The following is a 22,574-nucleotide window of genomic DNA, read 5'->3' as shown; positions in this document are numbered from 1 at the left end:
ATGGGCCTCTTGGCTGCATCTCTGATCAGTCTTCTCCTTGTATGAGCTGAAAGTTTAGAGGGATGGCCAGGTCTTGGTAGATTTGCAGTGGTCTGATACTCCTTCCATTTCAATATTATCGCTTGCACAGTGCTACTTGGGATGTTTAAAGCTTGGGAAATCTTTTTGTATCCAAATCCGGCTTTAAACTTCTTCACAACAGTATCTCGGACCTGCCTGGTGTGTTCCTTGTTCTTCATGATGCTCTCTGCGCTTTTAACGGACCTCTGAGACTATCACAGTGCAGGTTCATTTATACGGAGACTTGATTACACACAGGTGGATTGTATTTATCATCATTAGTCATTTAGGTCAACATTGGATCATTCAGAGATCCTCACTGAACTTCTGGAGAGATTTTGCTGCACTGAAAGTAAAGGGGCTGAATAATTTTGCACGCCCAATTTTTCAGTTTTTGATTTGTTAAAAAAGTTTGAAATATCCAATAAATGTCGTTCCACTTCATGATTGTGTCCCACTTGTTGTTGATTCTTCACAAAAAAATACAGTTTTATATCTTTATGTTTGAAGCCTGAAATGTGGCAAAAGGTCGCAAAGTTCAAGGGGGCCCAATACTTTCGCAAGGCACTGTACATGTCCGATAATGGCGCACCCTACTACGGACCTTCCGGCCTGAATTATTTATGGAAGGTATGATTACTTTTTTTTCTCCGTGCAACTGGTGATTGAAAACGTGCATCTGGTAACCCAAAATTGCGGTTCTCAATGCGCTTACCGGTGTTACAGATATACATGTCCGATAATGGCGCACCCTACTACGGACCTTTGTCAATGGGGCCGGACTGAATTATTTATGGAAGGTATGATTATTTTTTTTCCCCTATTTTTCTCTCTCAGTCAGGGCCGTCCCTGAGTGCTTTATGGACGGTTTAAAATATTACAATGGATGCAGATTGTGATTTTCCTCCGTGCAACTGGTGATTGCAAACGTGCATCTGGTAACCCAAAAATTATAAAACCGTTTTAAATACTTTTACCGGTCATTCTATTGACATAGCCCGCTAGGGGAGTAACCCACTCCGGCCCTGTCTCGGTCAGGGCCGTCCTTAGGTGCTTTATATACAGTTTAAGATATTACGATGGATGCAGATTGTGATTGTTGTGCATCTGGTAACCCAAAAAGGCCCGTGTGCATCTGGTAACCCAAAAATTATAAAACTGTTTTAAATACATTTACCGGTCATTCTATTGTTATAGCCCGCTCTGTGAACATCACACTACGGCCCTCTCTCAGTCAGGGCCGTCCTTAGGTGCTTTACGGACAGTTTAAGATATGACGATGGATGCAGATTGTGATTGTTGTGCATCTGGTAACCCAAAAAGGCCCGTGTGCATCTGGTAACCCCAAAAATTAAATATGGTTCAAAATGCATTTACCGGTACTCCTGACATTCATGCCCACTAGGGGAGTACCCCACTACGGCCCTCTCTCAGTCAGGGCCGTCCTTAGTGCTTTATGTACAGTTTAAGATATGACGATGGATGCAGATTGTGATTGTTGTGCATCTGGTAACCCAAAAAGGCCCGTGTGTATCTGGTAACCCAAAAATTATAAAACTGTTCAAAATGCATTTACCGGTCATTCTATTACTATATCCCGCTATTAGAGTACCCTACTACGGCCCTGTCTTGGTCAGGGCCGTCCTTGAGTGCTTTATATACAGTTTAAGATATGACGATGGATTCAGATTGTTGTGCATCTGGTAACCCAAAAGGCCCGTGTGCATCTGGTAACCCAAAAATTAAAATACTGTTCAAAATGCATTTACCGGTCATTCTATTAGTATAGCCCGTTATGGGAGCACCCCACTACGGCCCTCTCTCGGTCAGGGCAGTCCTTGAGTGCTTTATATACAGTTTAAAATATGACGATGGATGCAGATTGTTGTGCATCTGGTAACCCAAAAAGGCCCGTGTGCATCTGGTAACCCATAAAAATATAATATTGTTCAAAATGCATTTACCAGGCATTCGAATATTAAATCCCACTATGGAGCCCCACTACTGGGGAAAATTCACTGGAGGGTGCCAAAGGTACATCTATTTTAGAATCCTCCATATATTGTACCTTTGGCGCCATCCAGTGAATTTTCTCCAGTAGTGGGGCTTCATACTGGGCAGTAATATTAGGAGTCCAGGTAAATGTATTTTGAAACACATTTTTAATCATTTTAATGCATAAATGACACAAATACAAGGGTGAATTTCAAACAAATATGCTTTATTTAATCAGTTAATCATTTAGTGAAATTATTATGGTACCGGTAGTGGCGTGCCTGCGTTTCCAGAGAGTGACACATATGGTCAGCCACAGTTCCTCGGTCTGTATCCGAGCCTTGGTTAAAGTTCAATGTGGCAACACTGCGTCGAATTGTACCGAAGGTCACTTTCCTTCCAATGCCAAACTCTGCAAAGATTTGCCCCACATACTCACACAGATTACCGTACGGTTGACCGCAGGATGTGAAAAAGAAGAGTTCTATGTCTGAGGTCATTCCACTCAGATGAGGCCTGATTTGATGGAATCGTTTAAGCCAAGTGTATTCCTCCTGACATAGAACAATTCTGCACTCCCCGAAGCTATAGTTTGTTTTGTGGCTCGCTACGCACATCTGATAACCCCCACCTTCCGGGGTTATTTCAGTGAAATCACTCTCACTAAACATGGTGACTGGGGATCGTCGAGTGCCATTAAATATGGCCAACCGGCTGGACATGAGAGCTGCAAACCTACGCCTGTCAGAGCAGGTGGCACGGACCTCCAGCCTACTGAGAACTGAAGGAATGGCTTGATTGCTTAGCTCAACAAAGCGTTTTAACTCCGCAGCGCTGAGCACCTCGTCCCTGCAGCGTCGGCGGAATTTTGCCCTATGCGTTTCCTGTTTCTGCCGCGAGTCCCTGTCCATCTTCGCCAAGCAGAGTAACATCTTTCGAATTCCAACGACCTTAGCTTGCATACCATTTGGCCGGAACTGAATAAGATAATTCAGGAAACCTCGAACATCGGCTCGGTATATTTTTAACGTGGATGGTCACATTGACCATACCACTCAGACACACGTCTGTAGTTATCCAGATAACACAGTCCTTCATCGGCCTTGCCCTCTGACATAATGCGGAGGAATTCCCCTACTCGGGATATACTGGTGCGACTATTGTCAATTTGTTTAACTGAAGGGTGTATACCCGCATTACTCCAAACCTCAATTCTGGACGGCACGCCGCCGTCTTCATCACTCTCGCTCTCCGTGGAAGTCGCCACGACACAGCCTTGCTCCCTCGGATCTGAGCACAGTTCACTACCGACCTGACTGATTGGCTGCACCGCCGCCGACGCACCTGCCGTCTGATCACCCTCGTCCACCAGCTGCTGCTCCACGGACAACTCACTTTCAAAACACTGCAAAATCACAGGGTCCTCCGGCCGCGGTTCAACACCGTTGTCAGGCTGCATGTACTGCCCTGATTCGGGCTGCTGTCTCTCACTCGAAAACCGGCTACATTGCATAGCATTCGTCCATTCCATAGTACCTGTCGGTCTAGCCGCACGATATTCTGTTTACAACAAAGCCCACAGTCGCGTCTTGGTCTGCTGCTCATAGCTTCTCTCTCCTGCCTTCCTCCGTGTCTCTTTGTTTGCTACACCAAACAACCTAACCCTAACCCTAACCCTAAGCCTAACCCTAAACCGGATTCTTGAACTCGGGCTCCATAAAGAGGCATCCTGACGAGCCTGGGAATTAGGGAGCAGGTGTCGACGCATTGCCTGGGGGTTTATCCTCTTGGAGGAAAAGGTTAATTTCATTTGCTTTCCTTCTGGTATGAACCATAACCCCTGCTCTTGGGGAATACCTCCTAATTTCCCGTAGAACAATTATGTATCCTTAGGAGCAATAGAATTAGAGAACAGGGGCCCGTGTATTTGGTCCTCTTGAAGGGCAATTTTCTCCTAACCCTAACCCTAACCCCCTAACCCTAACCCTTAACCCCAACCCCTAACCCCTAACCCTAACCCTAACCCCCCCAACCCTAACCCTAACCCTAACCCTAACCCTGAGACCCTCATGCCTAACCTTAAACCTCTAGACCCTCATATCTGATCTTAATTTAACCTTGACCTGTACTTTAATCCTGACCCTTATGGTAACCCCAATCTGAATTCTGACCTTAACCCATAGCTTTCAAATCCTCAGCTTAATTCCTAACCCTAACCTTATGTCCCTACACCCCTATATCTAATCCGAATCCCTCACTCTCTATATCTATTTTAACCTCTAGATTCTCATACCGAACCTTTCCTCCTAGACCACCGCTCTGACCTTGGCACTTGGCCTCTATTCTTAGTTTAGAATCTCTGGCTGTTAACCTAAGCCCTATTTTAATGTCTGATTCTGGTCTTCCTTTTATTGCTTTTTTTAGTCATTTAAAGTATATTATACATACGTCTTACCACTTATCCTAAAGGGGTTGCCTGTGCCAGTGCACATCAGATTCGTCTGTCACTTATTGACCCTAACCCTCCCAACCTTGATCTGAACATTAAACCTGAACCATCCTAATCCCAGTTTACCCTAACCTTAACCTGATCAATCTCACTCCAAACCCTAGCCAAGTATCACATTCCTAATCTTAACCACAATCTTAACCTTAAATCTATTTCAATCCCTAAACCCCAAACTTCGGGCCCCAATACCGAACCTAATTTCAACCCCAGCCTCAAACTTAGGTCTAATTTGGACCCCAAGCCTAACCCCTTGGCTCACCCTATTTATAAGCCTAAACCTAAGCTTAAAACCTAATTTTAATTCTGACTATAACCCTAACTCTGACCTTAACCTCACCCTTAACCGCAGCAATCCCCACCTTAGCTCTAACCTTAACCCCGATCCTGAATTTAACCTCAGCCCTGACAATAACCTCAGATCTAATCCTGACCCTGAACATAATCCTGATCTTAACCCCACCCCAAACTCTAATCCCTAATCCTGAACCTTGACCTAGATTCTGACTTGAATTCGAACCCAAGCCTTTAAAACTAACCCTAAACCGGATTCTTAAACTTGAACTCGGGCTCCATAAAGAGGCATCCTGAAGAGCCTGGAAATTAGGGAGCAGGTGTCGACGCATTGCCTGGGGGTTTATCCTCTTGGAGGAAAAGGTTAATTTCATTTGCTTTCCTTCTGGTATGAACCATAACCCCTGCTCTTGGGGAATACCTCCTAATTTCCCGTAGAACAATTATGTATCCTTAGGAGCAATAGAATTAGAGAACAGGTGCCCATGTATTTGGTCCTCTTGAAGGGCAATTTTCTCCTAACTCTAACCCCTAACCCTAACCCTAATTTATGATCCCATGAGGACATCTACGGGCCTTTTTAAAGTACTACACCTAATATATCAGATCATCAGAAATAGTTTTACGGTGCACAGTCCTAACTAGTTTAAACGAAACACAATTATATTCAAAACCTAACCCTCCCTTCCCCCCTCCGGTTTCCACGTGTCAGAGATGGAAGTGGATCAACCGACTCAAAACTAGAACCCTAACCCTTACCTTAACCCTAACTTTAACCATTCTAAAAACTATACCTTACCCTAACCTTAACCCTAACCTTAACCATTCTAAAAACTATACCTAACCCTAACCCTACTACGGACAGACAGTCTTTAACCCAACCAACGGGATAATCTACAAGTGGGCAACCATGGTGTCTACAACTTTGGCCGGTTGCGCCCAGACCCCTCCGGCTCGCGCGTACATGATGTGGAGTGCACCCCCCTCCCTTCCCCCCCTTCGGTTTCCACGTGTCAGAGATGGAAGTGGATCAACCGACTCAAAACTAGAAACCAAACACTAGCCAGTCACCGCTGCATTGCCTGCCGAGGGATCTAGACTCTTCAAGCCAAGGAATTTTTTTATCCCTGAAATTACCTGGGATCATTTTTAATCTGGCCTTTTTCTAGGGGTGTATACTTCTCTAAGGAATGGTTTGAGGGTGAACAGGTCAACAATAATTATTAGATTAAATATGCCTAAGCTTCCCACCATTAGCTCTGACAAATTGAAAACTCTAGTAATTGGCGACTCCATTACCTGCAGTATTAGACTTAAAACGAATCATCCAGCGATCATACACTGTTTACCAGGGGGCAGGGCTACCAACGTTAAGGCTAATCTGAAGATGGTGCTGGCTAAAGCTAAAACTGGCGAGTATAGAGATATTGTTATCCATGTCGGTACCAACGATGTTAGGATGAAACAGTCAGAGATCACCAAGCGCAACATAGCTTCAGCGTGTAAATCAGCTAGAAAGATATGTCGGCATGCCCCTCCCAAAAGATAGAATTTGTAGATAATTGGCCCTCTTTCTGGGACTCACCCACAAACAGGACCAAGCCTGACCTGCTGAGGAGTGATGGACTCCATCCTAGCTGGAGGGGTGCTCTCGTCTTATCTACTAACATAGACAGGGCTCTAACTCCTCTAGCTCCACAATGAAATAGGGTGTAGGTCAGGCAGCAGGCTGTTAGCCAGCCTGCCAGCATAGTGGAGTCTGCCACTAGCACAGTCAGTGTAGTCAGCTCAGCTATCCCCATTGAGACGTGTCTGTGCCTCGACCTAGGTTGGGCAAAACTAAACATGGCGGTGTTCACCTTAGCAATCTCACTAGGATAAAGACCTGCTCCATTCCTGTCATTATTGAAAGAGATCATGATACCTCACATCTCATAATAGGGCTACTTAATGTTAGATCCCTTACTTCAAAGGCAATTATAGTCAATTAACTAATCACTGATCATAACCTTGATGTGATTGGCCTGATTGAAACATGGCTTAATCCTGATGAATTTACTGTGATAAATGAGGCCTCACCTCCTGGCTACACTAGTGACCATATCCCCCATGCATCCCGCAAAGGCGGAGGTGTTGCTAACATTTACGATAGCAAATTTCAATTTACAAAAAAAAGAAGACATTTTCGTCTTTTGAGCTTCTAGTCATGAAATCTATGCAGCCTACTCAATCACTTTTTATAGCTACTGTTTACAGGCCTCCTGGGCCATATACAGTGTTCCTCATTTAGTTCCCTGAATTCCTTTCGGACCTTGTAGTCATAGCAGATAATATTCTAATCTTTGGTGACTTTAATATTCACATGGAAAAGTCCACAGACCCACTCCAAAAGGCTTTCGGAGCCATCATCGACTCAGTGGGTTTTGTCCAACATGTCTCTGGACCTACTCACTGTCACAGTCATACTCTGGACCTAGTTTTGTCCCATGGAATAAATGTTGTGGATCTTAATGTTTTTCCTCATAATCCTGGACTATCGGACCACCATTTTATTACGTTTGCAATTGCAACAAATAATCTGCTCTGACCCCAACCAAGGAACATCAAAAGTCGTGCTATAAATTCACAGACAACACAAAGATTCCTTGATGTCCTTCCAGGCTCCCTCTGTCTACCCAAGGACGCCAGAGGACAAAAATCAGTTAACCACCTAACTGAGGAACTCAATTTAACCTTGTGCAATACCCTAGATGCAGTTGCACCCCTAAAAACTAAAAACATTTCTCATAAGAAACTAGCTCCCTGGTATACAGAAAATACCCGAGCTCTGAAGCAAGCTTCCAGAAAATTGGAACGGAAATGGCGCCACACCAAACTAGCTAGCTTGGACTAGCTTGGAAAGACAGTACCGTGCAATATCGAAGAGCCCTTACTGCTGCTCGATCATCCTATTTTTCTAACTTAATTAAGGAAAATAAGAACAATCCGAAATTCCTTTTTGATACTGTCGCAAAGCTAACTAAAAAGCAGCATTCCCCAAGAGAGGATGGCTTTCACTTCAGCAGTAATAAATTCATGAACTTCTTTTAGGAAAATATCATGATTATTAGAAAGCAAATTACGGACTCCTCTTTAAATCTGCGTATTCCTTCAAAGCTCAGTTGTCCTGAGTCTGCACAACTCTGCCAGGACCTAGGATCAAGAGAGACGCTCAAGTGTTTTAGTACTACTATATCTCTTGACACAATTATGAAAATAATCATGGCCTCTAAACCTTCAAGCTGCATACTGGACCCTATTCCAACTAAACTACTGAAAGAGCTGCTTCCTGTGCTTGGCCCTCCTATGTTGAACATAATAAACGGCTCTCTATCCACCGGATGCGTACCAAACTCACTAAACGTGGCAGTAATAAAGCCTCTCTTGGAAAAAGCCAAACCTTGACCCAGAAAATATAAAAAACTATCGGCCTATATAGAATCTACCATTCCTCTCAAAAATGTTAGAAAAGGCTGTTGCGCAGCAACTCACTGCCTTCCTGAAGACAAACAATGTATACAAAATGCTTCAGTCTGGTTTTAGACCCCATCATAGCACTGAGACTGCACTTGTGAAGATGGTAAATGACCTTTTAATGGCATCAGACCGAGGCTCTGCATCTGTCCTCGTGCTCCTAGACCTTAGTGCTGCTTTTGATACCATCGCACACCACATTCTTTTGGAGAGATTGGAAATCCAAATTGGTCTACACGGACCAGTTCTGGTCTGGTTTAGATCTTATCTGTCGGAAAGATAACAGTTTGTCTCTATGAATGGCTTGTCCTCTGACAAATCAACTGTACATTTTGGTGTTCCTCAAGGTTACGTTTTAGGACCACTATTGTTTTCACTCTATATTTTACCTCTCGGGATGTCATTCGAAAACATAATGTCAACTTTCACTGCTATGCAGATGACACACAGCTGTACATTTCAATGAAACATGGTGAAGCCCCAAAATTGCCCTCGCTAGAAGCATGTGTTTCAGACATAAGGAAGTGGATGGCTGCAAACTTTCTACTTTTAAACTCGGACAAAACAGAGCTGCTTGTTCTAGGTCCCAAGAAACAAAGATCTTCTGTTGAATCTGACAATTAATCTTAATGGTTGTACAGTCACCTCAAATAAAACTGTGAAGGACCTCGGCGTTACTCTGGACCCTGATCTCTCTTTTGAAGAACATATCAAGACCATTTCAAGGACAGCTTTTTTCCATCTACGTAACATTGCAAAAATCAAACTTTCTGTCCAAAAATGATGCAGAAAAATGAATCCATGCTTTTGCCACTTCTAGATTAGACTACTGCAATGCTCTACTTTCCGGCTACCCGGATAAAGCACTAAATAAACTTCAGTTAGTGCTAAATATGGCTGCTGGAATCCTGTCTAGAACCAACAAATTGGATCACATTACTCCAGTGCTAGCCTCCCTACACTGGCTTCCTGGCTAGGCAAGGGCTGATTTCAAGGTTTTACTGCTAACCTACAAAGCATTACATGGGCTTGCTCCTACCTATCTATCTGATTTGGTCCTGCCGTACATACCTACACATACGCTACGTTCACAAGACGCAGGCCTCCTAATTGTCCCTAGAATTTCTAAGCAAACAGCTGGAGGCAGGGCTTTCTCCTATTGAGCTCCATTTTTATAGAATGGTCTGCCTACCCATGTGAGAGACGCAAACTCGCAAACTCGCAAAAAAGTATTTACTGAAGACTCATCTCTTCAGGGGGTCATATGATTGAGTGTAGTCTGGCCCAGGAGTGTGAAGGTGAACGGAAAGGCTCTGGAGCAACGAACCGCCCTTGCTGTCTCTGCCTGTCTGGTTCCCATCTTTCCACTGGGATTCTCTTTCTCTAACCCTATTACAGGGGCTGAGTCACTGGCTTACTAGGGCTCTTTCATACCGTCCCTAGGAGGGGTGCGTCACTTGGGTGGGATGAGTCACTGATATGATCTTCCTGTCTGGGTTGACGCCCCCCCTTGGGTTGTGCCGTGGCGGAGATCTTTGTGGGCTATACTCGGCCTTGTCTCAGGATGGTAATTTGGTGGTTGAAGGTATCCCTCTAGTGGTGTGGGGGCTGTGCTTTGGCAAAGTGGGTGGGGTTATATCCTTCCTGTTTGGCCCTGTCCGGGGGTGTCGTCGGATGGGGCCACAGTGTCTCCTGAACCCTCCTGTCTCAGCCTCCATTATTTATGCTGCAGTAGTTTATGTGTTGGGGGGCTAGGGTCAGTTTATTATATCTGGAGTACTTCTCCTGTCACCTACATTTTTGGTCTTTATTATATTATGACAGACCAGCTACATCTGTCTTTTTTATATTACGACAGACCAGCAAGATCTACTGTCTCTATTGTATTATGTCAGACCAGCTACATCTACTGTCTTTCTTATTTTACTATCGACCAGCTATGTCTACTGTCTCTATATTACACCAGACAAGCTAGATCTGCCGTCTCAATTATATTATGAAGAACCAGCTAGATCTACTGTCTCTATTATATTATGACAGACCAGCTAGATCTACTGTCTCTATTATAATATGACAGAACAGCTAGATCTGCTGTCTCTATTATATTACGACAGACCAGCTAGATCTGCTGTCTCTATTATAATATGACAGACCAGCTAGATCAACTGTCTCTATTATAATATGACAGACCAGCTAGATCAACTGTCTCTATTATAATATGACAGACCAGCTAGATCAACTGTCTCTATTATAATATGACAGAACAGCTAGATCTACTGTCTCTATTATAATATGAGAGACCAGCTAGATCTACTGTCTCTATTATAATATGAGAGACCAGCTAGATCTACTGTCTCTTTTATATTATGACAGACCAGCTAGATCTACTGTCTCTATTATATTATGACATACCAGCTAGATCTACTGTCTCTATTATAATATGACAGACCAGCTAGATCTACTGTCTCTTTTATATTATGACAGACCAGCTAGATCTACTGTCTCTATTATATTATGACATACCAGCTAGATCTACTGTCTCTTTTATATTATGACAGACCAGCTAGATCTACTGTCTCTATTATATTATGACAGACCAGCTAGATCTACCTTTACTATATTATGACAGACCAGCTAGATCTACTGTCTCTATTATATTATGACAGACCAGCTAGATCTCCTGTCTCTATTATATTATGACATACCAGCTAGATCTACTGTCTCTATTATAATATGACAGACCAGCTAGATCTACTGTCTCTTTTATATTATGACAGACCAGCTAGATCTACTGTCTCTATTATATTATGACAGACCAGCTAGATCTACTGTCTCTATTATGTTATGACAGACCAGCTGGATCTACCTTCTTTACTATAATATGACAGACCAGCTAGATCTACTGTCTCTATTATATTATGACAGACCAGCTAGATCTACCTTCTTTACTATATTATGACAGACCAGCTAGATCTACTGTCTCTATTATATTATGACAGACCAGCTAGATCTACCGTCTCTATTATATTATGACAGACCAGCTAGATCTACCTTCTTTACTATATTATGACAGACCAGCTAGATCTACTTTATTTACTATATTATGATAGACCAGCTAGATTTACCTTCTTTACTATATTATGACAGACCAGCTAGATCTACCTTCTTTACTATATTATGACAGACCAGCTACATCTGTCTTATTTTACTATCGACCAGCTATGTCTGTCTCTATTATATTACACCAGACCAGCTAGATCTGCTGTCTCTAGTATATTATGAAGAACCAGCTACACCTACATGCTTTATTATATTATGGCAGACCAGCTAGATCTACGGTCTCTATTATATTATGACATACCAGCTAGATCTAATGTCTCTATTATATTATGACATACCAGCTAGATCTAATGTCTCTTATATAATGACAGAACAGCTAGATCTACTGTCTCTATTATATTATGACAGACCAGCTAGATCTACTGTCTCTAGTATATTTTGACAGACAGGCTACATCTACTGTCTCTTATTTTATGACAGACAAGCTAGATCTACTGTCTCAATTATATTATGGGAGACGAGCTACATCTACTTTCTCTACTATATTATGATTTACTGTGGTAAAAAAAATACACCAGTTAGATAGTTTACGAATGGCTCATTCATCCCCTTCCTCTCCCCTGTAAGTATTCCCCAGGTCGTTGCTGTAAATGAGAAGGTGTTCTCAGTCAACTTACCTGGTAAAATAACGAATAAATAAAATAAAAAATAATAGAAAGATCTACCACAGTAAATATGTTAGAGAAATCTACCACAATAAATCATTCAGAGAAACCTGCCTGTCACGGGATTCTTCTGTTGAAGGAGAGGCGGACCAAAACGCAGCGTGGTTATTGTGATACATCTTTAATAAAGATGAAAATAGAACAATATACAAAAAACAAGAAACCGTGAAAAACCGAAAACAGCCCTATCTGGTGTAACAAACACAAAGACAGGAACAATCACCCACAAACCCCAACACCAAACAGGCTACCTAAATATGGTTCCTAATCAGAGACAATGACTAACACCTGCCTCTGATTGAGAACCATATCAGGCCAAACACAGAAACAGACAAACTAGACACACAACATAGAATGCCCACTCAGATCACACCCTGACCAAACAAAACATACAAACATACAAAGCAAACTATGGTCAGGGTGTGACACTGCCATAGTAAATCAGTTACGGAAACATAACACTGTAAATCAGTTAGAGAATTCCACCACAATAAATCGGTTAGAGAGAAATCTACAACAATAAAGCAGTTAGAGAAATCTAAAACACAATAAATCGTTTAGCAACTTTAAAAAAAAATTACATCAGTTAGAGAACTCTACCACAGCAAATCAGTTAGAAATCTACCTCAGTAAATCAGTCCTAGAAACCTACCAGAGTTAGTCTGTTAGAGTAATCGACCACAATAAATCAGTTAAAGAAATCTACCACAATAAATAATTTTAGCAGTTTGTTCCAGTCACTGGCAGCAGAGAACTGGAAGGAAAGGCGGCCAAAGGAGGAATTGGCTTTGGGGGTGACCAGTGAAATATATCTGCTGGAGAGTTTGTTGCTGGTGGGTGCTGCTATGGTGACCAGTGAACTGAGATAAGGTGGGGCTTTACCCAGCAGAGACTTGTAGATTACCTGGAGCCAGTGGGTTTGGCGACGAGTATGAAGTGAGGGCCAGCCAACGAGAGCGTACAGGTCGCAGTGGTGGGTAGTATATGGGGCTTTGGTGACAAATTTGTTGAGTACAGTGTTGGAGGCTATTTTGTTAATTACATCGCCGGAGTCGAGGATCGGTAGATAGTCAGTTTTACAGGGGTATGTTTGGCAGCATGAGTGAAGTATGCTTTGTTGCGAAATAGAAAGCCGATTCTCAATTTAATTTTGGATTGGAGATGCTTAATGTGGGTCTGGAAGGATAATTTACAGTCTAACTAGACACCTAGGTATTTGTAGTTTTCCACACCTTCTAGATCAGAATCGTCTTGAGTAGTGATGCTGGATGGGCGGGCAGGTGCGGGCAGCGATCGGTTGAAAAGCATGCATTTAGTTAAACTTGCATTTAAGAGCAGTTGGAGGCCACGGAAGGAGAGTTGTATGGTATTGAAGCTTGTCTGGAGGTTAGTTATCACAGTGTCCAAAGATGGGCCAGAAGTATACTGTACAGAATGGTGTCGTCTGCATAGAGGTGGATCAGAGAATCACCAGCAGCAAGAGCATCATCAATGATGTATACAGAAAAGAGAGTCGGCCCGAGAATTGAACCCTGTGGCACCCCCATAGAGACTGCCAGAGGTCCGGACAACAGGCCCTCCGATTTCAAACACTGAACTCTATCAGAGAAGTAGTTGTGAACCAGGCGAGGCAGTCATTTGAGAAACCAAGGCTGTTGAGTCTGCCGATAAGAATGTGGTGATTGACAGAGTCGAAAGCCTTGGCCAGGTCGATGAATACGGCTGCACAGTGTTGTCTCTTATCGATGGCAGTTATGATATCATTTAGGACCTTGAGCGTGGCTGAGGTGCACCGATGACCAGCTCGGAAGACAGATTGCATAGTCGAGAAGGTACGGTGAGATTCAAAATTGTCGGTGATCTATTTGTTAACTTGGCTTTCGAAGACCTTAGAAAGACAGGGTAGGATAGATATAGGTCTGTAGAAGTTTGGTTCTAGAGTGTCTCCCCCTTTGAAGAGGGGGATGACGGCAGCAGCTTTCCAATCTTTTGGGATCTCAGACGATAAGAAAGAGAGGTTGAACAGGCTAGTAATAGGGGTTGTAACATTTGCGGTGGATAATTTTAGAAAGAGAGAGTCCAGATTGTCTAGCCCAGCTGATTTGTAGGGGTACAAATTTTGCAGCACTTTATGAACATCAGCTATCTGAATTTGGGTAAAGGAGCTTGTGTATTTCGGTTCCTAACTTCCCTGAAAAGTTGCATATCACGGGCTATTTGATGCTAATGCAGTACACCACAGGATGTTTTTGTACTGGTCAAGGGCAGTCAGGTCTGGAGTGAATCAAGGGCTATATCTGTTCCTTGTTCTACATTTTTTGAATGGGGCATGCTTATTTAAGATGGTGAGGAAGGCACTTTTAAAGAATAACCAGGCATCCTCTACTGACGGGATGAGGTCAATATCCTTCCAGGATACCCGGGCCAGGTTGATTAGAAAGGCCTGATCGCTGAAGTGTTTTAGGAAGCGTTTGACAGTGATGAGGGGTGGTCGTTTGACCGCAGACCCATTACGGATGCGGGCAATGAGGCAGTGGTCGCTGAGATCTTGGTTGAAGACAGCAGAGGTGTTTGGAGGGCAAGTTGGTTAGGATGATATCTATGAGGGTGCCCGTGTTTACAGATTTGGGGTTGTACCTGGTAGGTTCATTGATAATTTGTGTGAGATTGAGGGCATCAAGATTAGATTGTAGGATGGCCAGGGTGTTAAGCATGTCCCACTTTAGGTCACCTAGCAGCACGAGCTCTGAAGATCGATAGGGGACAATCAATTCACATATGGTGTCCAGGACACAGCTGGGGGCAGAGGGTGGTCTATAGCAAGCGGCAACGGTGAGGGACTTGTTTCTGGAAAGGTGGATTTTTAGAAGTAGAAGCTCTAATTGTTTGGGCACCGACCTCGATGGTATGACAGAACTCCGCAGGCTATCTCGGCAGTAGATTGCCACTCCGCCCCCTTTGGCAGTTCTATCTTGTCGGAAAATGTTATAGTTAGGGTTGGAAATTTCAGGGTTTTTGGTGGTCTTCCTAAACCAGGATTCAGACACGGCTAGGACATCTGGGTTGGCAGAGTGTACTAAGGCAGTGAATAAAACAAACTTGAGGAGGAGGCGTCTAATGTTAACATGCATGAAACCAAGGCTTTTACGGTTACAGAAGCCAACAAATGAGAGCGCCTGGGGAATGGGAGTAGAGGAACAGAGGAGGGTAAGGGTACGGCTAAAGGCTACAAGAACTGGTCGTCTAGTACGTTCGGAACAGAGAGTAAAAGGAGCAGGTTTCTGGGTGCAATAGAATAGATTCAAGGTATAATGTTCAAAGGTATGGTAGGATGTGAATACAGTGGAGGTAAACCTAGGCATAGAATGACGATGAGAGAGATATTGTCTCGAGAAACATAATTTAAACCAGGTGATGTCACCGCATGTGTGGTGAGTGGGACAAGAGGGTTAGCTAAGGCATATTGAACAGGGCTAGAGGCTCTACAGTGAAATAAGACAATCACTAACCAGAACAGCAATGGATAAGCCCTATTGACATTAGGGAGAGGCTTGCGTAGCCGAGTGATTGTAAGGGTCCAGTGAGTAGTTAAGCTGGCTGGAGACACTGCGATTCAGACAGCTAGCTGGCCGGGGCTAGCAAGCTAGCAGAAGGGCCTTAGAGATATGTTGTGACGGAAGAAGTCTGTTGTAGCCTCCTCGTGCAGAGCCTCTTCATGCGGTTCTGTCTGCAGACCAGCCATGATGGATTAGTAGGGTTCAGTGTCATAAAGGTGTCCAGTCCAATTGGCAAAATAGGTATAGTGGCCCAAGAAATTGGCCGATGGACCTATTCAGCTAACAGTTCGATATGCTCTAGACAGCTAGCGGGCCGCGGCTAGCAGGCTAGCTAGAATCATTCAGGGGACGTTGCGACGGAGGGGCCTGTTGCAAAAAGAACCCTCGGGCAGATTATATCGGTAGTCCAGTCACGGTGGATTAGCAGGGCTTTGTGTAGTAAAATGGGTCCAAAATAGGTATTGTAGCCCAAGGGGTGGCTGATGGACCTCTTCAGCTAGCCGGGAGATGGGCCTAGCATGGGCTAGCTCCAGGCTAATTGGTGCTTGCTTCGGGACAGAGACGTTAGCCAGGAGAAGCCAATCGGATAGCAGCTAGCTAGCTGCGATGATCCAGGTGAAAAGGTTCAGAGCTTGCGGTAGGAATCCGGGGATATGGAGAGAAAATAATTCCGGTATGCTCTGTTTTGAATCGCGTTGTGCAAACTGGTGAGAGAATTCTGAGCTAGAAGTTAGCTGATGACCGCTAGCTGGCTGGCTTATGTCGGGGGATTCCGGTTCGAAAGTAAAGAAAAACACTTTAGAAAATAGCAGATCCTTACCACATTGGGTGAGGCGGGTTGCAGGAGAGTATGTTGAGGTTTAGGAAAAATATAAAAAGATATTCAAAGAAAAAACATATAAAAGATACAGTGCCTTGCGAAAGTATTCGGCCCCCTTGAACTTTGCGACCTTTTGCCACATTTCAGGCTTCAAACATAAAGATATAAAACTGTATTTTTTTGTGAAGAATCAACAACAAGTGGGACACAATCATGAAGTGGAACGACATTTATTGGATATTTCAAACTTTTTTAACAAATCAAAAACTGAAAAATTGGGCGTGCAAAATTATTCAGCCCCCTTAAGTTAATACTTTGTAGCGCCACCTTTTGCTGCGATTACAGCTGTAAGTCGCTTGGGGTATGTCTCTATCAGTTATGCACATCGAGAGACTGAATTTTTTTCCCATTCCTCCTTGCAAAACAGCTCGAGCTCAGTGAGGTTGAATGGAGAGCATTTGTGAACAGCAGTTTTCAGTTCTTTCCACAAATTCTCGATTGGATTCAGGTCTGGACTTTGACTTGGCCATTCTAACACCTGGATATGTTTATTTTTGAACCATTCCATTGTAGATTTTGCTTTATGTTTTGGATCATTGTCTTGTTGGAAGACAAATCTCCGTCCCAGTCTCAGGTCTTTTGCAGACTCCATCAGGTTTTCTTCCAGAATGGTCCTGTATTTGGCTCCATCCATCTTCCCATCAATTTTAACCATCTTCCCTGTCCCTGCTGAAGAAAAGCAGGCCCAAACCATGATGCTGCCACCACCATGTTTGACAGTGGGGATGGTGTGTTCAGCTGTGTTGCTTTTACGCCAAACATAACGTTTTGCATTGTTGCCCAAAAGTTCAATTTTGGTTTTATCTGACCAGAGCACCTTTTTCCACATGTTTGGTGTGTCTCCCAGGTGGCTTGTGGCAAACTTTAAACAACACTTTTTATGGATATCTTTAAGAAATGGCTTTCTTCTTGCCACTCTTCCATAAAGGCCAGATTTGTGCAATATACGACTGATTGTTGTCCTATGGACAGAGTCTCACACCTCAGCTGTAGATCTCTGCAGTTCATCCAGAGTGATCATGGGCCTCTTGGCTGCATCTCTGATCAGTCTTCTCCTTGTATGAGCTGAAAGTTTAGAGGGACGGCCAGGTCTTGGTAGATTTGCAGTGGTCTGATACTCCTTCCATTTCAATATTATCGCTTGCACAGTGCTCCTTGGGATGTTTAAAGCTTGGGAAATCTTTTTGTATCCAAATCCGGCTTTAAACTTCTTCACAACAGTATCTCAGACCTACCTGGTGTGTTCCTTGTTCTTCATGATGCTCTCTGCGCTTTTAACGGACCTCTGAGACTATCACAGTGCAGGTGCATTTATACGGAGACTTGATTACACACAGGTGGATTGTATTTATCATCATTAGTCATTTAGGTCAACATTGGATCATTCAGAGATCCTCACTGAACTTCTGGAGAGATTTTGCTGCACTGAAAGTAAAGGGGCTGAATAATTTTGCACGCCCAATTTTTCAGTTTTTGATTTGTTAAAAAAAATTGAAATATCCAATCAATGTCGTTCCACTTCATGATTGTGTCCCACTTGTTGTTGATTCTTCACAAAAAAATACAGTTTTATATCTTTATGTTTGAAGCCTGAAATGTGGCAAAAGTTCGCAAAGTTCAAGGGGGCCGAATACTTTCGCAAGGCACTGTATATACACGGGACAAGACGAGGACATAGCTACGCCATCTTGGATGAGATTTCTCTAACTGTGGTAGATTTCTCTAACTGATTTACCGTGGTAGATTTCTCTAACTGATTTATAGTGGTCAATTTCTCTAACTGATTTATTGTGGTACATGCAACATCTACACAGTATAGACTAATAGTGTAGCCATAACAGTTTGTGCATGTTCCCCAAATACTGTCATTCTTTTTTACTTTAATTCTCACTTTTAGTTAATTATCACAAACCATCAGTGAGCAATCAAGTCATTTTCTGCACTCAGAAGTGCGTGTTAAAAGCTGTAGGATAATTGTTCAGTAATAACCATCAACAGGACTGAAGCCAGAATTACTCTTCCTTCCGCGTTGTTCCATGTGATCCCAGTAGGTGTTCCAGAGAGGGAGGGGAAACAAAGCGATATACGTCTACAACACGAGTTGGTAGAACATGACTACTGTCATTATCCCTGTTACTCCTGCAATACTACATGTTATCATCCTACCCACCAAGCAGTGTAGCCCGGTCCTGTCGTTGCTGATTGACTGCCTGCAGAGACAAATAAAGACGTCGAGACTCCAGAGCGGGTCCCGCTGCGCCGCGAGAGAACAAACAAGAGACAAACAGTCAGCGGCTACTGTAGAAGGACAAACAGGCAGCAGCTACCGTAGAAAGACAAACAGGCAGCAGCTACTGTAGAAGGACAAACAGGCAGCAGCTACTGTAGAACGACAAACAGGCAGCAGCTACTACAGAAGGAGACGGCATCGCACATTATTTGAGATCTTATTCAGGTCAGTCGTTATATTTCTTTCTGCGATGAGCAGCATGGTATTTAACCCACGGAGAGGGGGATCAATTACACTGCCTGTCAACACATTGGCAAGCGTAGGCCTACTTTCATTTAAAACATTTAGTGTATTCCTATTATTGGGGAAATGAATACAAGTGTATAGGACATGCATATGATGTGTAGCAATTTTAACAAGCAACGTCCTCGCTGTGGTACAGGTACGTTTTTATTCAATTCAACAAATTAATTCCCAAACGTTTTCAAAATTTGAAGCAGTGCTGATAATTTCAAGGGCTCACACATTGGAAGATTTGCAATATTAAAATATGTTTTGACAATCATTTGTCGTCATAACCCTTTATCATCAGGAATAGCTAGGCAACTTGCTCAGTTTTAGTTTTAAATTATAGACTGATAGTATTGCACTGAATTAGCGGGTAAATTTCAGCCCTGCGTGGCAGCAAGCAACTTGTGGTGCGCTGGTCAGCTTTTCGTTCACCTACTGCCGCCCGCAATTATTAATTACCCATCAGCAACCACCCAACTACATGTGATAAAGTGACAATCTGAAAAATTATAAAGAAAATGCATCTAGGCTACATGGGGCGCAGTAATTTTTTTGTAGTTGCCTGATTTGCATATGTTTCTGCTTATAATTTCCGACTTTTGGTAGACTATTTATTAGTCAAGTTGTTTATAATTACATATATTCAGCTTCTCTTCTGTCATTATATGTTGCCCAAGTAGATTATATACGCTCACCAGAATGTCATAAATCGATAGAATTGTTTCTATATAGTTGAGGTCAGTAAAGTTCTCTTCTTTCGGGGACCGGAGAGAAAATGCAATAACTGAAAAAAGTGATGTGCAACATTTACAAATTACATCAGTTTGACCATTTGTAAGGACATGCAAAGCTGTGAAAATGACCCAACATGTTTCTGATAAGATTTCCGTTTGGCTTGGATGCATATTTTATGTGGTTGACATACTATCAGCTTTTATGATGCTGATAAAGATGGCACCATAGGTATCTGTAGAGGTGCATTCTCTCAAGATGCTGAAATAAATACATCTTATTTCTCCCCTCATGTTCCCTGGTCAACATTTAGCCTACAGTTGAATATTACTGCAAGAAATGCTTAATTCTGCATGAGTTAATATTAAGGCTTTGTGCGAGGTTATAGACCTACAGTCAGTGTCCAAATGTCAGTTTCCATTTAAACCCATCTGAGCAGTAGGCTACAGTTCCCTTGACATGTCATAAGCCTATTTGAAGTCCTGTCTTGTGACTGTGGAATTTGTACAGTGCCTCACAATCGTCACACATAACATAGCCCCAGCACTGCTTTCATCCTCTTATACTACTTCATCAAATCTTTCCAAAACATTACTTTTAAGGGCCTCCCTTCTCTTTATTTTTAACTGTCCATTACACAGCTTTTCTCTTAATGAATTAAACTCCAACCTTGTCGTTTTTTCCTTCTATTGAATTAAACTCTGATATTGTCCTTTTTTTCCTCTGTGAATCAACTTAAACTTTTTCTGCCTCTTCCGTTAAGCATTTGGCTATTGGCGTGTAGGTTATTTGGTCCGTATACAGTTAGGCCCTAAAGCTTAGGCTTATACACTAATGAGAGAGCCTAAAATAATGAAAGAAAAACCTTAATGTAGCCCATAGATATAAATTGCACAATAATGATTCATTTATGGATTTTTTTTTAAGGTAAGCCTATTGGTTTGATCTTTATTCAACCCGCCCACCACACACCCGCCCGATATCCACACAATGATCCTATTTTGTTGTAGGCAAACTTTCATCAGTCAAATCATTCAGTAAGGTATTGCTGCAGTGTTTTAATTTAGACTGTAGGTGCCTCCAGATATTTACTTTCTATTTATTTTGAATAAACATATTTTTAAATATAGCCATATTTAGAAAACCAAACTTTTAATTTCAAATTTAAATTGACTTATTACTGAAGCAAATCAATTTTGATTTGAGTTATTGGTTTAACAACTATGCCTTATGGCTTACAATCAGCTGCCACCTGTTGACTACAATAGATAGGGTACTATAAAAATACTTTAAATTAGGCTCCGCTTATGTAGAAATGTGTATTCTTGATCTAAATAGGCTGTATAATTCTGTATTTACTTTCTATGTTACAAGGTCATAGCATCATCTGAGGCCAGTGTTAGTTATGACACAGGTCAGCATGATATTTCCTCATGCAATGACTTAAAATAAACCATTTATTTAAAGATATGACTGAATAACTTATGATAAAACATTTGTAAAGCTATTTTTGAAAAATGGTTGTGACATGAACAGTATTTTGGAGAAGCGAGGACTAGTCTGTATCCGCTGAAAGTGATAGGATACTTCAGGTTCAGTTTCACAACATTTCCCTTCACAAAGATCGAGAACACATAGTTTTCCCCAGTGGTGTAAAGTATTTAAGAAAAAATACTTTAAAGTACTACGTAAGTAGTTATCTGTACTTTTACTCTGCTACATTCCTGAAGAAAATAATGTACTTTTTACTTAATTCATTTTTCCTGCCACCCAAAAGTACTCCTTACATTTCAAATTCTTGACACTATAGGAAAATGGTACAATTCACACTTATCAAGAGAACATCCCTGGTCATCCCTACTGCCTCTGATCTGGCGGACTTACTATACACATGCTTTGTTTGTAAATATGTTTGTTTGTAAAGGGGCGGCATTGGTTAGAGCGTTGGACTAGTAACCGGAAGGTTGCAAGTTCAAACCCCCGATCTGACAAGGTACAACTGTCGTTCTGCCCCTGAACAGGCAGTTAACCCACTGTTCCTAGGCCGTCATTGAAAATAAGAATTTGTTCTTAACTGACTTGCCTAGTTAAATAAAGGTAAAATAAAAAAATGTCTGAGTGTTGGAGTGTGCCCCTGGCTCTCTGTAAATTAAAACAACAAGAAAAATGTGCCGTCTGGTTTCCTTAATATAAGGAATGTGAAATTATGTACTGTATACTTTTATTTTTGAAACTTAAGTCCATTTTCTTTTGATACTTTAGTATATTTAAAACCAAATAATTTTACTCAAGTAGTATTTTACTGGGTGACTTTCACCTCTACTTGAGTCATTTTCTATTAAGGTATCTTTACTTTTATTAAAGTATGACAATTGGGTACTTTTCCCACACTGGTTTTCACTACACTACAGTATAAGGATAGGGTAGTATGCCTACACCAATTATTCCTCATTATAGTCTCATGTTTAGCATTTCTCCCTCCATGGGCTACAGTATAATCTTCTATAATCTAGCAGGAACCATCCAGTCTGTATCTACAGTAGAACTCTTTATAACCTGATATAACAGTGATGTAATGTGTGGCTACTAGAGCAACAAGGACTGAATCAAAAAGAGGGAAAGTTTACTTCAGAGTTTCATAATGGGTTATATAATTCCTAAAGAGCAATGTGTGCGTATGTTGGACTTTACTCTGTTATAAATGGAAGGAGCGTCTACAGAGACAAAGCTG

General features: G+C 42.2%; 1 protein-coding gene across 4 annotated transcripts in view; it reads left to right on the top strand.

The window, feature by feature from the left end:
• The first annotated feature begins 18,627 nt into the window (after nt 1–18,627).
• The window catches only part of pparg (peroxisome proliferator-activated receptor gamma), a 134,504-nt gene continuing 130,557 nt past the window's right edge, over nt 18,628–22,574 (top strand). Inside the window, exon 1 of one of the 4 annotated variants that reach the window (XM_090242176.1) lies at nt 18,628–19,045. Coding sequence is in view for 2 of the 4 variants with exons in the window: in XM_036984366.2 (XP_036840261.2) it covers nt 19,211–19,262 (52 nt within the window). In the remaining 2 variants the exon portion in view is untranslated. Of the gene's footprint in view, nt 19,263–22,574 lie in introns of all 4 variants that reach the window. The other 3 variants (XM_036984368.2, XM_036984366.2, XM_036984365.2) reach the window with 3 other exon arrangements.

Source organism: Oncorhynchus mykiss, chromosome 7 (assembly GCF_057628025.1).
Source record: "Oncorhynchus mykiss isolate SJ-2025 chromosome 7, ASM5762802v1, whole genome shotgun sequence".
In the NCBI taxonomy this organism is placed as follows: Eukaryota; Metazoa; Chordata; class Actinopteri; order Salmoniformes; family Salmonidae; genus Oncorhynchus; species Oncorhynchus mykiss.
This window is presented reverse-complemented; position numbering and strand designations above follow the sequence as displayed.